This window comes from Hyperolius riggenbachi, chromosome 4 (assembly GCF_040937935.1).
Source record: "Hyperolius riggenbachi isolate aHypRig1 chromosome 4, aHypRig1.pri, whole genome shotgun sequence".
NCBI classification, from domain to species: Eukaryota; Metazoa; Chordata; class Amphibia; order Anura; family Hyperoliidae; genus Hyperolius; species Hyperolius riggenbachi.
The window spans coordinates 234,099,957-234,116,437 of record NC_090649.1 but is presented as its reverse complement, the minus strand read 5'-3'; the positions used below and the strand labels follow the sequence as shown (position 1 = coordinate 234,116,437).

The 16,481-nt window shown below is 40.2% G+C and overlaps 1 protein-coding gene across 6 annotated transcripts in view; it reads right to left on the bottom strand.

Annotated features, from left to right (window-relative positions):
* Nucleotides 1–16,481, bottom strand: part of COL19A1 (collagen type XIX alpha 1 chain) — a 1,086,226-nt gene that overhangs the window by 360,895 nt on the left and 708,850 nt on the right. For all 6 annotated transcript variants that reach the window (XM_068281448.1, XM_068281450.1, XM_068281452.1 and 3 more), the window contains exons 24-27: nt 14,811–14,864; nt 5,314–5,367; nt 2,668–2,757; nt 49–93 (exon numbers count right to left, since the gene is read on the bottom strand). In XM_068281448.1, coding sequence (XP_068137549.1) covers nt 49–93; nt 2,668–2,757; nt 5,314–5,367; nt 14,811–14,864 — 243 coding nt within the window. The remainder of the gene's footprint in view (nt 1–48; nt 94–2,667; nt 2,758–5,313; nt 5,368–14,810; nt 14,865–16,481) is intronic.

The following is a 16,481-nucleotide window of genomic DNA, read 5'->3' as shown; positions in this document are numbered from 1 at the left end:
TTTCAGAATGCTATCAGGACAAAATGAGAAGAGTAGAATAAAACATACCTTTGGACCACGCGGACCAGGAGCACCTAGTTCTCCAGAGGGTCCCTAATATTAATACAATGTAGACATAAGAAGCTGATCAAGCAGAAGCAGAAAGTATATAAAAATAAGGATCATTTACCATTACATTATGCTAATATGCCCTATATTTCCATGCTGATCCATGATTTCTATTTGCACTTTTTAAAACTCCTTGTATTATAACATTGATATGAAAATGCAGTAGAGAAATGAATAGGAAACTAATAAAAAAAATTATGAAGTCACAATCAATAAACAGAATTCAATAAGTCAACTAAGTCTTTCTTTTCAGAATCTACCCCTGAATAGAAATGCGTATGGCTCTCTACTTCAATAGCATACTACACATTCATGTTTACAGTTAATATTTTTGAGTAGGCTTTGACAAGCAGGGATAGAAAACTAAAGCCTAATTTGTTACTCTCTGTAGCTGGTACACTTTACTTTAGTATTCTTTTTACTTATCTTGATAAGCCATGCTCACAGTTTTTCCCTATAATGAATGGTTTTCATCTTACATTTTCCCCATAATGCATTGCATTAATACAGAAGTGTAGTGTTAGCAGGTGCATACTGACATAACTGTAAAACTTTCTCAAGTGAAAGCATGAAAGCAAATGTCAAAATACACATTTTTCTTTTTCATGTAAGCCTTGGTAGATAGCAAAGATACAATTCATTGTCCAAAAGGATCAGTAAGGCACTTATCACATTTGTAATACCTTCTAGCATTTGAAAGGAACTTCAAATACATATTTGTGAGAAGGAAGTGTTCAAATTATCATACTAAAAAAAAAAACATTCAAAGGAATTGAAAACGAATGTTGTAAGAAAAAAAAATAATAATACCATGGCAGTAATAATTACTACATAGCAAACTGGAAGGGAACACAACAAGTTAAAGTACAAAAATTATTACATACAGTGAAAATAAATAAATGGTTTGACCTCAATTAGACTGGAGCTTTAAACACAGCTTTATTTATTTTTTTAATTCAACAAAGTGACCTAATGAATAAATATTATACATGTGTACATATTGTCTCCCATAGAAGCAATAATTCAGCTATCTTTGTTTCATTTCAGTTTAGGTGGGTGTGGCTTGCTCTGCCTAATTGTGAGTGTAACCTGAGCAGCTGTCATCCTGAAACCTCAAAACACACAATTTGCTCACTCCCAGCTAAAGCAATTTCTTACCTTTATTTGGTCAGCAGGTGCCAGTCAGCCAATCAGGTGTACTGTCATACACCCTTTGCCTGCCGTACCAAATCTAGCAGAAATTGCATAAATTAGGTAGCATTCAGGTGGGAGGCTTCAGTTGGACGTAATCATAGATTACATCTTTTACAGCATCTCCCACACGGTCCCCTCCCTAACCACTCACCTGTGGTTTTTTTTGCAGCTTCCAGGATACAATTGACAGGTGAGTGGTTAGGGAAGGGATCGTGTGGGAGATGTGCCTACATGGGGCATCCCTGTAAAATATGTAATCTACGATTACGTCCAACCAAAGCCTCCCACCTGAATGCTACCTAATTTATGCAATTCCTGCTAAATTTGGTACGGCAGGCAAAGGGTGTATGACAGTACACCTGATTGGCTGACTGGCGCCTGCTGACCAAATAAAGGTAGGAAATTGCTTTAGCTGGGAGTGAGCAAATTGTGTGTTTTGTAGCAGTCAGTTCAGAGGCAGTGGTGGTGAATTCCCTGGGGGTGAGAGGTCCAGGGCCCACCTACACTTCCTTTTGGGTATCGCATGGTGGTTTGGGGGCCCCAGCCAGTGAGAGAGTTTGTGTGAACCATTGTTTGTGATTTTAATCCTGAAACCTCACACAGTGACTTTAACCTATAGAAAATGTGCACAACTGGCTGCAATTCTGAACATGGAATTCTCAATAAATGTGTATTTTTAAACTAAGTGGAGTTTTTACTTTAATATGGACCACTGCAATGGTTCGGTGATGAGCCGATATTTCCTGTTTTTTGAATTACGATATGGCATAAAATCGTAATTATCAGAAAATGTGTAATTCATAATTTTATAATTTCGTAAATCATTATGTTGTGTTGTTATTTCATGTTAAATCATAATTTTGTGTTTATTCATAATTCAGTAATTTAGCGTCATTACGAAAAATTAGGGGTGGCACAAAATCATAATTCATCGTCATTATCAAAAATTTTATAATACAAGCAAACATGCATATAGACTGTTTCAGAATGTTTTCAGTCCATACCTGTCTGTATGCATGTTGGATTAGTGTGGCTCTGTAATATTAACAAGCTGATACATCCTTGCATCCAGCGGTTCTGGAGGTGTGTTTAGCCATTTGGAACAACACAGGGATTATTTGCATATTCAGCATGCACTGTGGGATACCTCAGTTGCTCACTCCAACCTGAATAATCGCAAATGCCTTCTGTTTAAAGAAGGCAAAATTCTGCTATAAATTGAAGTGCATCTTCTTAGATATTTTTAATGATATTTAATTATAAGGGTAATACAGAAAAGCTTATTGCTATTGATATTCTGTAGTAGCAACAATTTCAAAATAGTTATTACAATTTATGCCACTAAAAATGTTAATATATACTTGCCTCATCTCCCGGTAAGCCAAGCCCAGGGGGTCCTGGATCTCCTTTCGGCCCGGGAAGGCCAGGAGGACCTATGATGCCACCAGATTCTCCCTTTGAAACAAATAAAACATAATTTATGCTAATGGAAGTGTGATATACTACAACAGTGAGGATGTCATGCTGTTAGTCTACATGTTAACTTTCTTAATGAAGGGATACATTCCACTAATCGCTACTAAATTTATGAAAAGAAAATATAAAGTCATCAATGAACACTCGGAGGATATAAGTTTGTTTTCAAAGTGTTTTTCAGGAACATACACTTTGCAACTAGAACATAAGCCAGAAAATGTTCTCATCTATTTTTGATCAGTATTGTGATGTGATCACTTTAATGTTATTACTAGGAATTATTCAGTAAGCAAAATTATTTATGTAGCATTGCCAAAATATTCGAAGAGAGAGAAGAAGAAGATAGTATTAGAGAAGAAGAAGAAGATAGACGTATACAGAAAAAGAACAGAAAATATACTGCTATTCCCAATACATGCTATTGTCACCAATTTGCTGCGTATGTTAAGGGTAATAAAGGGAATAAGACAAAAACACATTTTTCAAAAAGACCTTTTTGGTTTTTGAGATAATTGATTTTGAAAATGCAAAGGAAAAATGTTTTTTAAATTATAATTTTTCTGAGTTTAAAAGCCGTTTTTCCCCATCAGCCTCAGCCAGGCTAGTCCAGCGATGAGGCTCCAGAAGAGTTGCAGCACTGCCCCTACAGGATATTTGCCTAGGGAGGGGGAAGACTCTGGATACCGGAGCGGCTTCCCCGTTCTCCACGACCAGCCCGTTCTGGCACTGAGACCCCCGAAAAATTGCTTGTCAACAGCTTGTGCATGCAGAGTAGCGAGGACCCAAAAAGCTGAGCCTGATTGGATCCATGCTACTGTGCAGGTGGCTTGCGCATGTGCAGATGCACAGACCTGATCAAGCTTGGCCTTTCTGCCAGAGTCCGAGTGGGTCTATGCCACTGCGCATGCACGAGCTGTCAACAAGCATCAAGGATTCTCAGTGCTGGAACCGGCCAGTGGTGCAGGACAGGGAAAGACTCTCCAGGATCCAGTGCCTTCCTCCTCCTGTAGGGGCTTTTTTTCTGTACAGGAACAATTTAAGCAAAATGTATTAATTTTACTAAAAAATATACTTTTATGACCTTTGAGCAACTTGATAAAGGCCGTGTGAGGCCGAAACAGTGTATGTCGTTGCTGTCATGATTTTGCAATTAGAATAAAGTAATTGAGCTGACATCTTTCAGTGTGGTGCCGGTCCTTGAAGTTTGCTACTAAAAAAAAAAAGTATTTTCATGTTTTTATTTTTTCTTTGGTTTACTGAGCCCTTATGGTAAATAGGTAGGAGATCAAAATCAACCCCTTTTACCCATAACACTGGGAGGGTGTGGGGATTCCCTTATTATTAAAGAAGGTTTCCAATAGCCTTGGTTGCTCCGCAGGAAGAACAAGATACCAGAAGCAAGGGTATTAGATCTACAAATAGAGCAAAATAGGTAACAGGTTGGCTGTATTCTGAGAAAATTGTGATTAGCTAGCATTTTCAATTTATCCAGGCATGTCTCTGTGTGTATTTATTGTGTGTAAGTCAAACAACAACTAAAATAAAAATTGTACAAAAGAAAAATAAAAATGTACTACAATTCACAGTTTACCATTAATCCAATACTAATATTTACACCAATTTCCAATCACTTGAATACGTTCATGAACTTATGCTTATTCTGTCCAAGGATTTGAGAGACTGAAGTACTCATTTCAAATGGATAACATACAAACATTGGTGTATGTAAACCAACTACAGTATTTTAATTCATTTAGGCACATTAAATTATTAATTTGTTTGTGCCATGCACATACCGGTAATTCCTAGTGTCAGGGGCGAAGCAATAGGGGTTGCAGGGGTCTCGAACACACTGGGGCCCTTGGGCCAGAAGGGCGCCATAGGGCCCTCCCTCAACTGCAGTATTAGCTCTTTATTGGTCATGTGCTTGCAATAATCTCTTCTATAAATGCTTTGAATGATAATAATCATGAACAAGCTGTTCCCCATCCCCTTCTTGCACCTCTGACACTGTGTTGTCCTTGGCAGGTTTTGATGCACCGAAGCAATTGTTATGTATAGAGTGCTTGGGGGGGGGGAGCCATGTAAAACTCACACCGGGTCCCATAGCTCCTTAGCTACGCCACTGCCTAGTGTATTGTGCTGAGAACATGATCACATTTGGAAATAGGATTAGGAAGTATTTTTCCACAAAATAAATAATTAATTTCTGCAATGAACAGTAATGTGACCAGGAAAGAATCATATACTATAATCAGTAAATGCAGTTGCGTGGTATAATAATAACCTAAGTGGGTGTTGTACGTCAAAAAAAGATGACAAACTCTTCTTAGCAACAACAGCCACCTAACTTTTACTGTGTATCATAATACTAATTACAGCTTAGTCAGAGATAGCCCAACTTTTTACATCTCATTATAGCATTTAAGTGCTGAGAATGAATCACAAAAGATGAAAATCATTTCCCGTAGATGTTTTGAAAAATATAATTCTGAACAGTATGAACGGCTTCCAAAACAGTTAAAGCAACTTTACCTTCTCCCCCTTGTCACCCTGTTTGCCAGGAATCCCATGCTCTCCTGGGAGTCCCTGTTACAAAATATAAAAAGAAACAATGCAAAAATGTGAAAACACAACACATTATATACTTATCAATAGGTCTCTCCTACATTTAAAAAACATCTATAAAGTATACACAGTTTCCACTTTTCCTATAATACTTGTTTCCTAAAGTGCTTTGTTTAAAAAATCAGGGTAGGTAATTTACTAAAGAAATGTAAAGGATTGCATGCATATTTATTAAGCAAAAACTATATGCGCTGCCAGAGACAGACTACTAATAAAGTGAACACCAGCTATGGTGTGGTGTTTGACTGCCTGCCTTGACATGGGAAATGTTTATAAATCAAATATGCAAATGTTTGGACTTTAATTTTTTATATTAAATAATTTCCGTAGGAATTTCTCCAAACACTTCTAACCCTTTCCCAACATGCAGGTTACTAAACCGAGTCATTGAGGAGCCTAAAGATGTTGGGCTCCACCCCTGACCAATAACAATCCACATCACTCATAACATTGGGAGACAATCTGACACAGCCTCCTCCTTTTTTTTGCAAATAGCCCTTGTACAATGTTATTGTCCATCTTGTGGTTGAAGATATGGAAAGAACATCCCCTATATATGTGAATGTAAGCTCTGGGGCTTTTGGTGGAATCTGAGGGCTCACTTAATGGGTAAGGAGACCACCAGATGTCTGATCCCTTGCAGGAAAGAGGTAGATGAGGTACATTTTTGACCCCCACCTATTTATAATAATTAAGTGTGTCAATTTAAAAGTAAACGAAATATTTTCTTAATTGGTAAATTAAAAATACATTTTGCCTCTTTTTTTAACCTGGACGCTTCTGTGTTTATCTGTAACATTCATTCTCTCTCTGCTATACTCCTTTCATTCGTAGTCTATATTTTTCTACTGTAAACTTTTAGGCAGTACTGTTCTTCTGTATACTGCTATTTAGTCTGTCCTTTGTAAAAAATCTTTATACTTCTTTGATCTGCTGTTTTTATTTTTAAGTTCCTTTCTTCTGTTTCCTGCCTTCCTTTCTTCTATTCTTCTAGTATTCTCATGTAAGCTTTCCACATGCCATCCATCCCTGCAGCAGCCCACTGTAGTTCTGATAAGGAACCCTGTTGGTGGGTATTTCCCACAGGTGCTTTACTTAGATTAAGCCAATAATAAATAAAATGTAAAGTTCAAAGTCAGAGGCGTAGGTAGGGAGAGGTTACCTTTACCCAAAACTTACCCCCCCTTCCTACCCCGCGATGGCTGTAGCTTAGAGTCCTGTGTCCCAGAGAGTCGGAAACCAAGCATGCAAAAGCAGCAGTGCTTGCAGAAAGTATTAAAGAGTCATCAGAGCTGATGACTCATCGCTTATTCAGCTCACTTGTCTGAATGCCCGCATCTGTGCCTGCCAGTCAGGAGATGATCTCCTGCAGAGTGTGTGTTTGCACAGGGCGAGATGCTCAGCAAAGTGGCTAGTCTGCTAGAGTGAAGTTTCCTCCTCCCCCTCCATGAAGCAAGGTAATCTGCAAGTTCACCCCCTCCCTGGAGTGATCTGAATTGCTTGTTCCTGTGCAAATCTCCCTCCCTTTTACTGTATGTGTGTCTGTCTGACTAAATAGTAACTTTCATTAACTGATAGCTCTGTATATATTCAACCTCCAAGTGTGCATTTCTCTCCCCCTTTCCATGTGCTTGTGCATGTGTGTGCACATGTGTCTGTGTGTGTGTGCATGTGTGTCTGTATGTGTGCATTTGTGCCGGTGTGTGTGTGTGTGTCATGGGCTTCCTCTCCTCTCCATGTGGTACACTCCCTCTGAGTCACCACCCCTCCTCCATGTGTTTGTCTCACCGTCTCTTTCACATCTCTCCTTCCACGTAGCTGTTCCTTTCCCATGGCCAATGTCACTGAATTCCTGTGACACCACCAGGGGTCACAGCATTTCACACCTGCAATGTAGCTTCCTTTCACTTCCTGTGTGACCTATGGTTTTCTCTCCATCTCTTTCACTATCCCTGCTTCATATGGCTATCGCTTGCTTGATGTGTCACTTTGTGGCATGCCCACATTTACCTTTTGTCTAAATTGTCCAAACTACATCTATCTCCCGTTCCTCTCTCAGCTGAATTTTTCCAGCACTGTACCCCAATCAAAGTGCTCAGAAACACTTTTTAATAATTTTAATAATAATAATTTAATAATATAGTTTGAAAACCAGGCATATGCACTCTATTTCATTAAACTATTTTTCTTAGTGTGTGTTTTTTATATATGTTTTTTTGTTTTGTTTTGTTTTACTATTGTGTTGAGACATGACACATTTTACCTATTTTCCTGGTTGGACATCATTATTTGGTCCCCTTATAGTTAAAGGAATACTATCGATGTATGCATTTATTTTTAAATGCTGTATGTTGTAGCACACATTAGGACAAGTACTAGGAGCAATTTGATTCCTCACACAGCTGTTCCTCTCAGCTGTAAAATCCTCCGTCAGTTTTGGCCGTCAGTGTTTGATACAAATGTATCTATATGCTGAGGGCTCCCAGAGGGCTAAGCCCATGTCTGCACAGGGGAGTTGCTATCAACTCCTCAGTTTATAGTTTAATTATTACCTTGCTGAAAGAATCTTATTGATATGGTGGTAAGGGGTTAAAGATTCTAGCAATGTGTGTTTATTATCTTTGCTTCTCTTGACTGATAAAGATACTAATAATGCTAATTGTAGACAGTGGTCTGCCCCTCTCAGCAGCTTGTAAAGTGGATGCAGCCTGGAGTGAATCTCCTCAAGCAGGCAGCCAGTCTGAGTGTAAACACAGAGTCGTGGTATAGCTAGTTATATTCCAGCAATATTCCAGCTCATTTAGTTACCTGTTACCACCTCAGATCAGCCTATTTCTCCTCATGTCTGCTGCATGCTGTGAGTGACACTGAAATATATTTGTGAGCTGTGTGACAGAGTAACCAAGCAGCTCAGGGTGACCCAAACTACTATGAGCTGTGTGAGAAATGAATTTTTAAGCAGGGATAGTGAGAGAGAGACCTGGGTGAATAAATAAAGTGCCCCTAGCACTAGTGGTAATGTGTACACTAATATACAGTATTAAAAAAAAAAGTCGTTTCAATCGATAGTACTCCTTTAAGGTGCTACAATGAGTTGGATGGTATGGACAAGGGCATAGTATGGTCCGCCCATAAGGCAGTGGTAATGGGGGTCTTTATTTCCTTTGGAGCCAAGAAAAAGAAATAATTTAATGGTAAAATTACGGAATTGTTATTGGAAATATGAAAATTGGAATTAGCGCATAAGGGGTCATTAGATCAGAAGGCCTTAGATGAATTGAATAGTGCTAGAAATAAATTGTCAGAATTATTAGAGGGCAGATTGAGGGAGAAAAATAGAATTTATTCTGCCAAATGGTTTGAACATGCCAATAAGAGCAGGAAATGGTTGGCAAGGGCATTAAAAGGACAAAGGAAAAGTGTGTATATTCCTACGATTAAGAATAATGGAGGGGGGGGGGGGTCGTTGAGCTGCAGGCACACAAAATAGCGAATGTTTTTAAGGGATATTATTCCTCATTGTAGGGTCTTCCAAAAAATAGATCTGGGGATTTTGATAAGGGGATGTGGAAATATTTAGAGGAATCTGAAATGGTCAAAATATTACAGGAAAATAGGGATATAATGGAAAAAGAGATAAGTGAGGAGGAGGTGTTAGCTATGTTAAAGGCTATGAAGGTGTGTAAGTCACCAGGTCCCGATGGTTTTTCAAAACAATAATTTACATCAATTTCAGTGATGTGTTAGTACCTCCTATGTGTAGATTTTTTTATTTCCTTAAAGATGGTAAAGTAGTGCCCAGGGATATGTTGGAAGCCCATATAACAGTCATACATAAGAGTGGAAAAGATCCGGCTTTATGTCAAAGTTACAGGCCTATATCATTATTGAACTTAGATATAAAAATGTTTGCAAACATTTTAGTTGAGAGAATTAAGCCATGGTTGGGATTAGTGGTTAAGGGAGATCAAGTAGGTTTTGTGCCAGGGAGGGAAGGGAGGAATAATGTTGCAAAAGCGATGGCACTATTTAAGTGGTCTTTGATGAAGAAGGTTCCTATGATGGTACTATCAACTGATGCAGAGAAGGCATTCGATAGGGTGATTTGGGATTTCATTATGTCTATTTTAAGATATGTGGGATTAGGCGAGAACATGTTGAAATGGGTGGGTGCACTTTATTCGGGCCCAACTGCAAGGGTTAGAGCGAATGGAGCCCTGTGGTCGGATGCCTTCTCCTTGTCGAATGGAACGAGACTGGGAGGCCCTTTGTCACCGGTTATTTTTATTTTGACTTTGGAAGTATTTTTTGTGCACAGTTAGGAGGTCTGTGAATATTCATGGGGCTTGATTCACAAAGCAGTGCTAAGTGTTAGCACGCTTGTGAAAAGCCCCTTATTGGGCGTGATAATTAACACTCGCGCGCAAAGTCCCACGTGCAAAACTTTGCGCGTGCACAGCGCGGTGCGCGCAAAAAGGCTCACCCGAAGCCCCTATAAGGTCGCATGGGGTGCGACCTTAACGTCACACCCCATGCGACCTTATAGGGGCATCGAGTGCACCAGGATGCGACGTTCCACGCGCAGCACGCCGTGCGCGCGCAAAGTTTTGCGCGCGGGACTTTGCGCGTGAACTGATTTTCAAAACAGTGCTAACCTAGTTAGCACCCTACTTTACACGCCCAAAGTCTTTAGGCGTGCTAACTAGGTTAGCACCGCTTTGTGAATCAAGCCCATGGAGTTAGAGTTGGAGATGAGGAGCATAGGATGTCGGCTTTTGCAGATGATATTTTATTTTATATTTTGGAACCCCTGGTGTCTTTGCCGAATTTGGTCAAGGAAATTGAGAGATATGGTACTTTTTTAAATTTCAAGATTACTATGACTAAATCTGAAGCACTGAATGTGTCATTGACACCAGGGGTTGTGAGATTGGTGGAAAGTAATTTTTCATTTCCTTTTAGGAAAGAGGCTATTAAATATTTGGGTATAATGTTACCTAGTGATTTATCGAGGTTGTACTCCCTAAATTATCTTCCACTATTAAGTTCAATTAAAAAAGATCTGGAGGGATGGAATGGAAGGGGTTTTTCATGGTTTGGGTGTATAGACATTATTAAAATGAATATTTTGTCCAGGTTGCTGTTTTGTATGTCCATGCTTTCAACTTGTGTGCCTGCAGCTTTTTTTCAGGTCGCTTAAATCAACCCTTATCAGGTTTGTTTGGCAGAATAAGCCCTGAAGATTAGCATATGAGATTTTGGTACGTCCTAAAGAAAAGGGGGGGGGGGGGTTAGGGCATCCGGATTTGAAACTTTATTATAGAGCTTGTGTAATGGTAAGAATTTTTGATTGGATGTATAGGGGTAGAGATAAGAAGTGGGTAAATATTGAAAAGGAATTGGTTGGATTGGATTTGGCAAAAGTTTTTGGCTCCCAGGGAAGTTTAGAGATCTACCAAGATGGACACCCTCTTGGATTAAAAATATATGTAAGGCGTGGGATGTTGTTAATAAAAAGGGGGGTTGGTCTGTGGGAATTTCCTTGATTACTACTTTGGGGGGATTCTCGTTTTTTTGCCAGGGAAGAAAAGGTTTTTTTTGGATCATGGGGTGAGAGGGGAGGTGTAATCTTAAGAGATATTATAAATAATGGTGAAATTAAAACTTTATTCCGGTTGTGTGAGGAATATGGTCAGTTTCCATTTGATTTTTGGAGACATACTCAATTAAAATACTTTTTGGTGGAGAAGGGGAGAAATCTTTCCACTTGTACCGAATTAACAGAATTTGAGAAATTGTTTGTAAAGGAGGCTTCTCCCATGCTTCTGATATCATTTTTATATAAAGAGTTGAATAAATTGAGGGAGGGAGAATTTCCTAAATATTTGAGTAGATGGGAGGAGGACGCTGGCATCTCTCTAGATGATGGGTTGAAAAGAAAAATATGTATTTTGGCCCATGCTACATCAATAAGTTCTAGAATAAAGGAAATGAATTTTAAATTATTGACAAGATGGTATAGAACACTGGATAGGCTGGCAATAATAATTCAGGGGGTGAGTGATAGATGTTGGAGGGGGTGTGGAGCAAAGGGGACTTTAATGCATTTAGTGTGGGAGTGCCCAGTAATAACGGGTTTTTGGAAGGGTGTGTTGGATTGTATTGGGAAATTATGGGAAGATTGTGGAGACTGGGACCCAGTAAAGGTATTGCTGCATGGAACATCTATGTCTATAGGTAAATATAAGAGATCTTTTGTTCCCCAGCTCCTGACTATGACTTAAAGTTTAATCCCAGTTAAGTGGAGATGCCAGGGTTCTCTCCAACCCTTAAAGAATGGGTTGAGAGGGTTAATATGGTAAAGAACATGGAGAATCAGATTGCTTTGCAGCATGATAGATTTGAAGCGAATTTCAGGGTACTAAGGAGTATGATGATATGGTGGAGATGTAAGGGAGGGAGCTTCCTGTAATTATAATTATAATTTTTATTTTTACTTTTGTAGTACTTTGGATGGTAATTAAAGGAGGAGATCCTTGAAGAAGAAATTCTAAAAATTATGAATGGTCTTTCTTTTGTTTTGTTTTTGTTTATTTTGTTTATTTTGTATTTTACAAATTTGAAAATTGGAGAAGAGAATATGATGACATGTTGTATTAGAATTAATATGAGAGATGGAAATATTCTTACTTCTACAATAAATTATATAAAAAAATAAAAAAAAGGTGCTGACCAGATATCACTATAAGCCTCCTATTCTGTTAATACGTCTTCCATCTGGGCACTGCAGGTAACCCTTTAAAATTAGGAATAATGGGCCTGATTCACAAAGCGGTGCTAACAGTTAGCACCCTGGTGAAAAGCCCTTTATCACGCCTAAACTCTGTTTAGGCATGATAAGTTTAGGTGTGATAAGTTTAGGTGTGATAAGTTTAGGCATGATAAGTTTAGGTGTGATAAGTTTTTAGGCGTGATAAGTTTAAGCACCAACTGGGTTAGCACCGCAGTGCACAGCTGATCAAAAGTTTTGCGCTAGCAAAGTCTGGTGCACTTTGCATAGAGTTTAATGGCGCTGCTTTGCGTGCGGGACTTTGCATGCGATCTAAACTTATCTAAACTTAGCATGCCTAAACTTAGCATGCCTAAACTTAGCATGCCTAAACTTATCATGCCTAAACTGAGTTTAGGCATGATAAAAATGGTTATCACGCCTAAAGTCTCTAACTGGGTTAGCACCACTTAGTGAATCGAGCCCAATATGTTTTTAAGGGGAAAGTGGGTTTTGTACAACCACTTGCAACCTTATTCCTAGTGTTAAAAACCATGCAAGGTGGTGCTGCTCAGGGGTGGGGCTTAACACTTGCTGGCTACACCTTCTGGCTATAAAAACCTGCATGATTCATAATGGTGATTTTAAGGTTTGAGAAGACTACATCTTTTTTTTTTTAGAAAACTTTTATGACATTTTTTGCAAAGTTCCACTTTTTATACACCGAGCATGCATGTGTACATGTGGTTTAAAATGAACAGTGTTTAATGGGTAATTTTCTCAATAAATGTTAAGGGCTGCATGCAACCAATGTTAAGTGCTGCATGGAAATAAACAGAGACTCTTGCACATCTATTAACTATTCCCCATTCTTTTGAATGAAGCTGTCTGAGGCTCCTGGTGTGCAGTGGTATGGGCAAGATATGATGTTATCCTGCTCAGTGATCATAGCCAAAGTGGTGTACCTAGCCAAAGAACTGGAACTTGAAATCATTCAGCTTCATAAATTACGTATTCCAAATCCATCCATAATTAAAAAGGTATGGCTGAAATACTTTGAAATGGAAGCAAAGAAGCACTCCAAAAAAATATAAGATGATTAAAAAACATTTGAAAAGCTTACCTTAAGATGACCACACCAATTATAAAGGAGACAAAATACATTATTCTACACCAGGAACAATGTGCTTCCTGGTACATTATTTTGTCTTTTCCTTAATTGGTGTTGTCATCTTAAGGTAAGCCAACACTTACCTTTTTTTAACAGTCTTTAATCACTATATATTTTTTTGGGTGCCTCCTCTCAGTCCTTAGTTCCTCATGGCCATTGGCGGGCTGATATCTCATTATAAATATTTTATACACTTTATAATTTTCTGGAGTTTGACCGAACAGTTTGACCGGACCATATCTACTATGAAGACTTCCATCCCAGAGTCGGGAGGAGCCTTCTCCACATGCGATTGCAGTGGTTGCATTGAGGAATCCCTGGTTTGTGAGCATCCTCAGTTACATTATTTTTTTGATCTCCTTCCAATTGAACATACTACGCTATAGAGGGCTTCTTATTTTGTTTAGGTTTTTTTTTTTAAGGATGTTTATTCCAGGTCCTTCTGTACAGCTAAACTATGTAAGTTAAAACATTATGAACCAAAAGATTAGCAGTCCTCTACACCCAGCCCTGTGAGTCAAGAAGTTTTGGACAATGGGGTCCATGCACTGAGCTGCTTTAAGCAGAAACCCGTGCATAAAGTCTTATCGCACGCTGAGTAGAGCAGAATGGAATATATTACATGCAATGTATTACCCTCTACTCACTGTAATTCTGCTTAAAGTGTACCAGAAACGAGATACCATAAAAGTTTTATAAATACCTGGGGCTTCCTCCAGCCCCATCCACATGGATCACTCCCATGCCGCCATCCTCAGCATTCTCTAGCTCCGGTACTGGGTCCCGGAACTGCAGCCAGTTGCGGCCAGTCTATGTAAGATAAGTGTGCCCTCTACAGCCCCGGAGAGATACGTAGAGAGTGCAATTCTCTTGCGTCAGACTGGCCACGACTGGCAGAACTTACGGGACCCGGTACCGTCAACAGAGAAAACTGAGGACGGCGGCATAGGAGCGATCCATGAGGATGGGGCTAGAGGAAGCCCCAGGTATGTATAAAACTTTTATTTTATTTAATCTCTGGTTTACTTTAAGGGCCCTTTTCCACCTGCAATCGCTAGCGTTCACGCTGAACGCTAGCGATTGCTGAATCGCAAAACCGGCGATTCCCCCGACGTTTGCGGCCGCGATTTTGCTATGCTATGCACTGCATAGCAAAATCGCGGCAATTATCGCTCCGCCGCGCGTTCGCGTTCCCGACAAAAGCGAATTCGCGGTAGTGGAAATGACCTACCGCGATTCCTATGTTAAAAAGCAAACCGTAGCGATTGTAAAATCGCTAGCGGTTTGCGGTTTTGCGATTTAGCCAGCGCAAACGCGCTGGTGGAAAAGGGCCCTAAGGCAGTTTAATGCATACACCTCAATGTATCCAGATTGTCTCATTAGCCTTCTGACCTTATTGTTTATCCACTGTACTCCAAAAGTTCAAAGATAACTTATCATGATATTCCATAATCCATACCATACCATTCCTCCTGGCGGGCCTTGTGCTCCAGTAGATCCTGGTTCACCTTTAGGTCCCTTAAAAACAAGTAAAAACATTTTAAAAGTGAGCTAGCATAACATTAGAAAGTATTCATATTCATAAGACACCGTGAAGAAATACAGAGACATCTTGATTACCAGGTTTATCTTACCTCCAAGAGGTATCACTCTCTGCATCTCTTATAGCAATTTAATATAGGCAGTGTAGTCAGAAGGGCTGAGTACATTTAATGCACTAATAGACTTAAACAATGAGCTTGATGTAGTAAGGCTCCTAAGGACTGGGAGGAATTACTAGAGAATATAGGTGATTCCAAAAACCAACTGTAACGATTGTGGAACTTTCCCCGTGATCAGCGCACAACGCGTGCGCTGACACGGCGGAGATCCTCCACAAGCGTATAATTTGCAGGAACCCAGCAAAAGGTGCTATGCACCTGTAGAGGGAAATTCCTGTCGGCAGATGGCGCTGGGGAGTGCAGAGGAACCAATCCTCTGTACCTCCACAAGTGCCAGACAGGAATTGTACGAAGCGCAGAACGCAATCGCAAGAGAGGCGATTGCGAATGAGATTGAGCAAAAGGGATAGGTTGTATGTGTGTGCGCCAATCCAGTCGCCACTCCGCGACCGCGCACACACAACAGCAGATACGAAATAGGAACGCGATCGCGAGAGGTGCGATCGCGAGACGTGACACAAGGCAGAACAGAATAGAATACGAGGGTAGCAAAGGCACAGCAAATACAATAAGGAGATACGGAAAATAACAACCGCTAGCTAACCGCGAACACCGCACTCATTCGCAACAGTGCACGCGGTTATGCGCGATCTCCACGTGATAAGCACAATAGAGACAAGCACGCCTAACTAACCATAAACAGACAAACATGAAACAGGGGACGCGAGCGCTTGCTTAACGGTTACCTCACCGAGCCTGTAGCAAGCGCAGCGGACAAGACAGACACACGAAAAACAAGAACTAGGCAGGAAGGATCCACCGCTCTTCCGCCAGAGCAAGTGTGATCCAAGCAGGAACACAGATCAGAAAGATCCACAGCCGCTAACGCTAGCGGCTAGTGCGATCTCAGCAAGACAGAACGATTCGCTATCAACCGCCGTTGGTGACAGCGCAATCGCGACCGACAAGACAGAACAGAAGGATCCCCAGCGCTCGCACAAAGTAGCTAGCGCGATCCCAGGAAACAGAACAGAAGGATCCCCAGCGCTAGCACAAAGTAGCTAGCGCGATCCCAGGAAACAGAACAGAAGAGATAGCTGGCAGCAACCGCTGCACCAGCTATACTCCAAGAACATAGATCAGAACCATTTCCTGTCAACCACCATAGGGACAGGACAATGGCAAACAGGCAAGACAAGACAGAACAGGCAATACAGATAATACAACCTGACTGGGCTAGAAGGGGAGCCTAAAGCAACCCCCAGGAATTAACTATACTAGATAGCAATGGCTGACACTCCAGCAGTGTCCATCAGGAACTGAGCATGGAAGGGAAATGACCAGCCAAGCATTGTGGGAAAGACATAGTACTTATAGTACACGCCTCCAATGAATGTGGCCAGGCAATTTGCATGACAACGTATGCAAATTCCTCTGCAAGCACAAGCTGCAAAACTGACAGAAACTCTTCTTT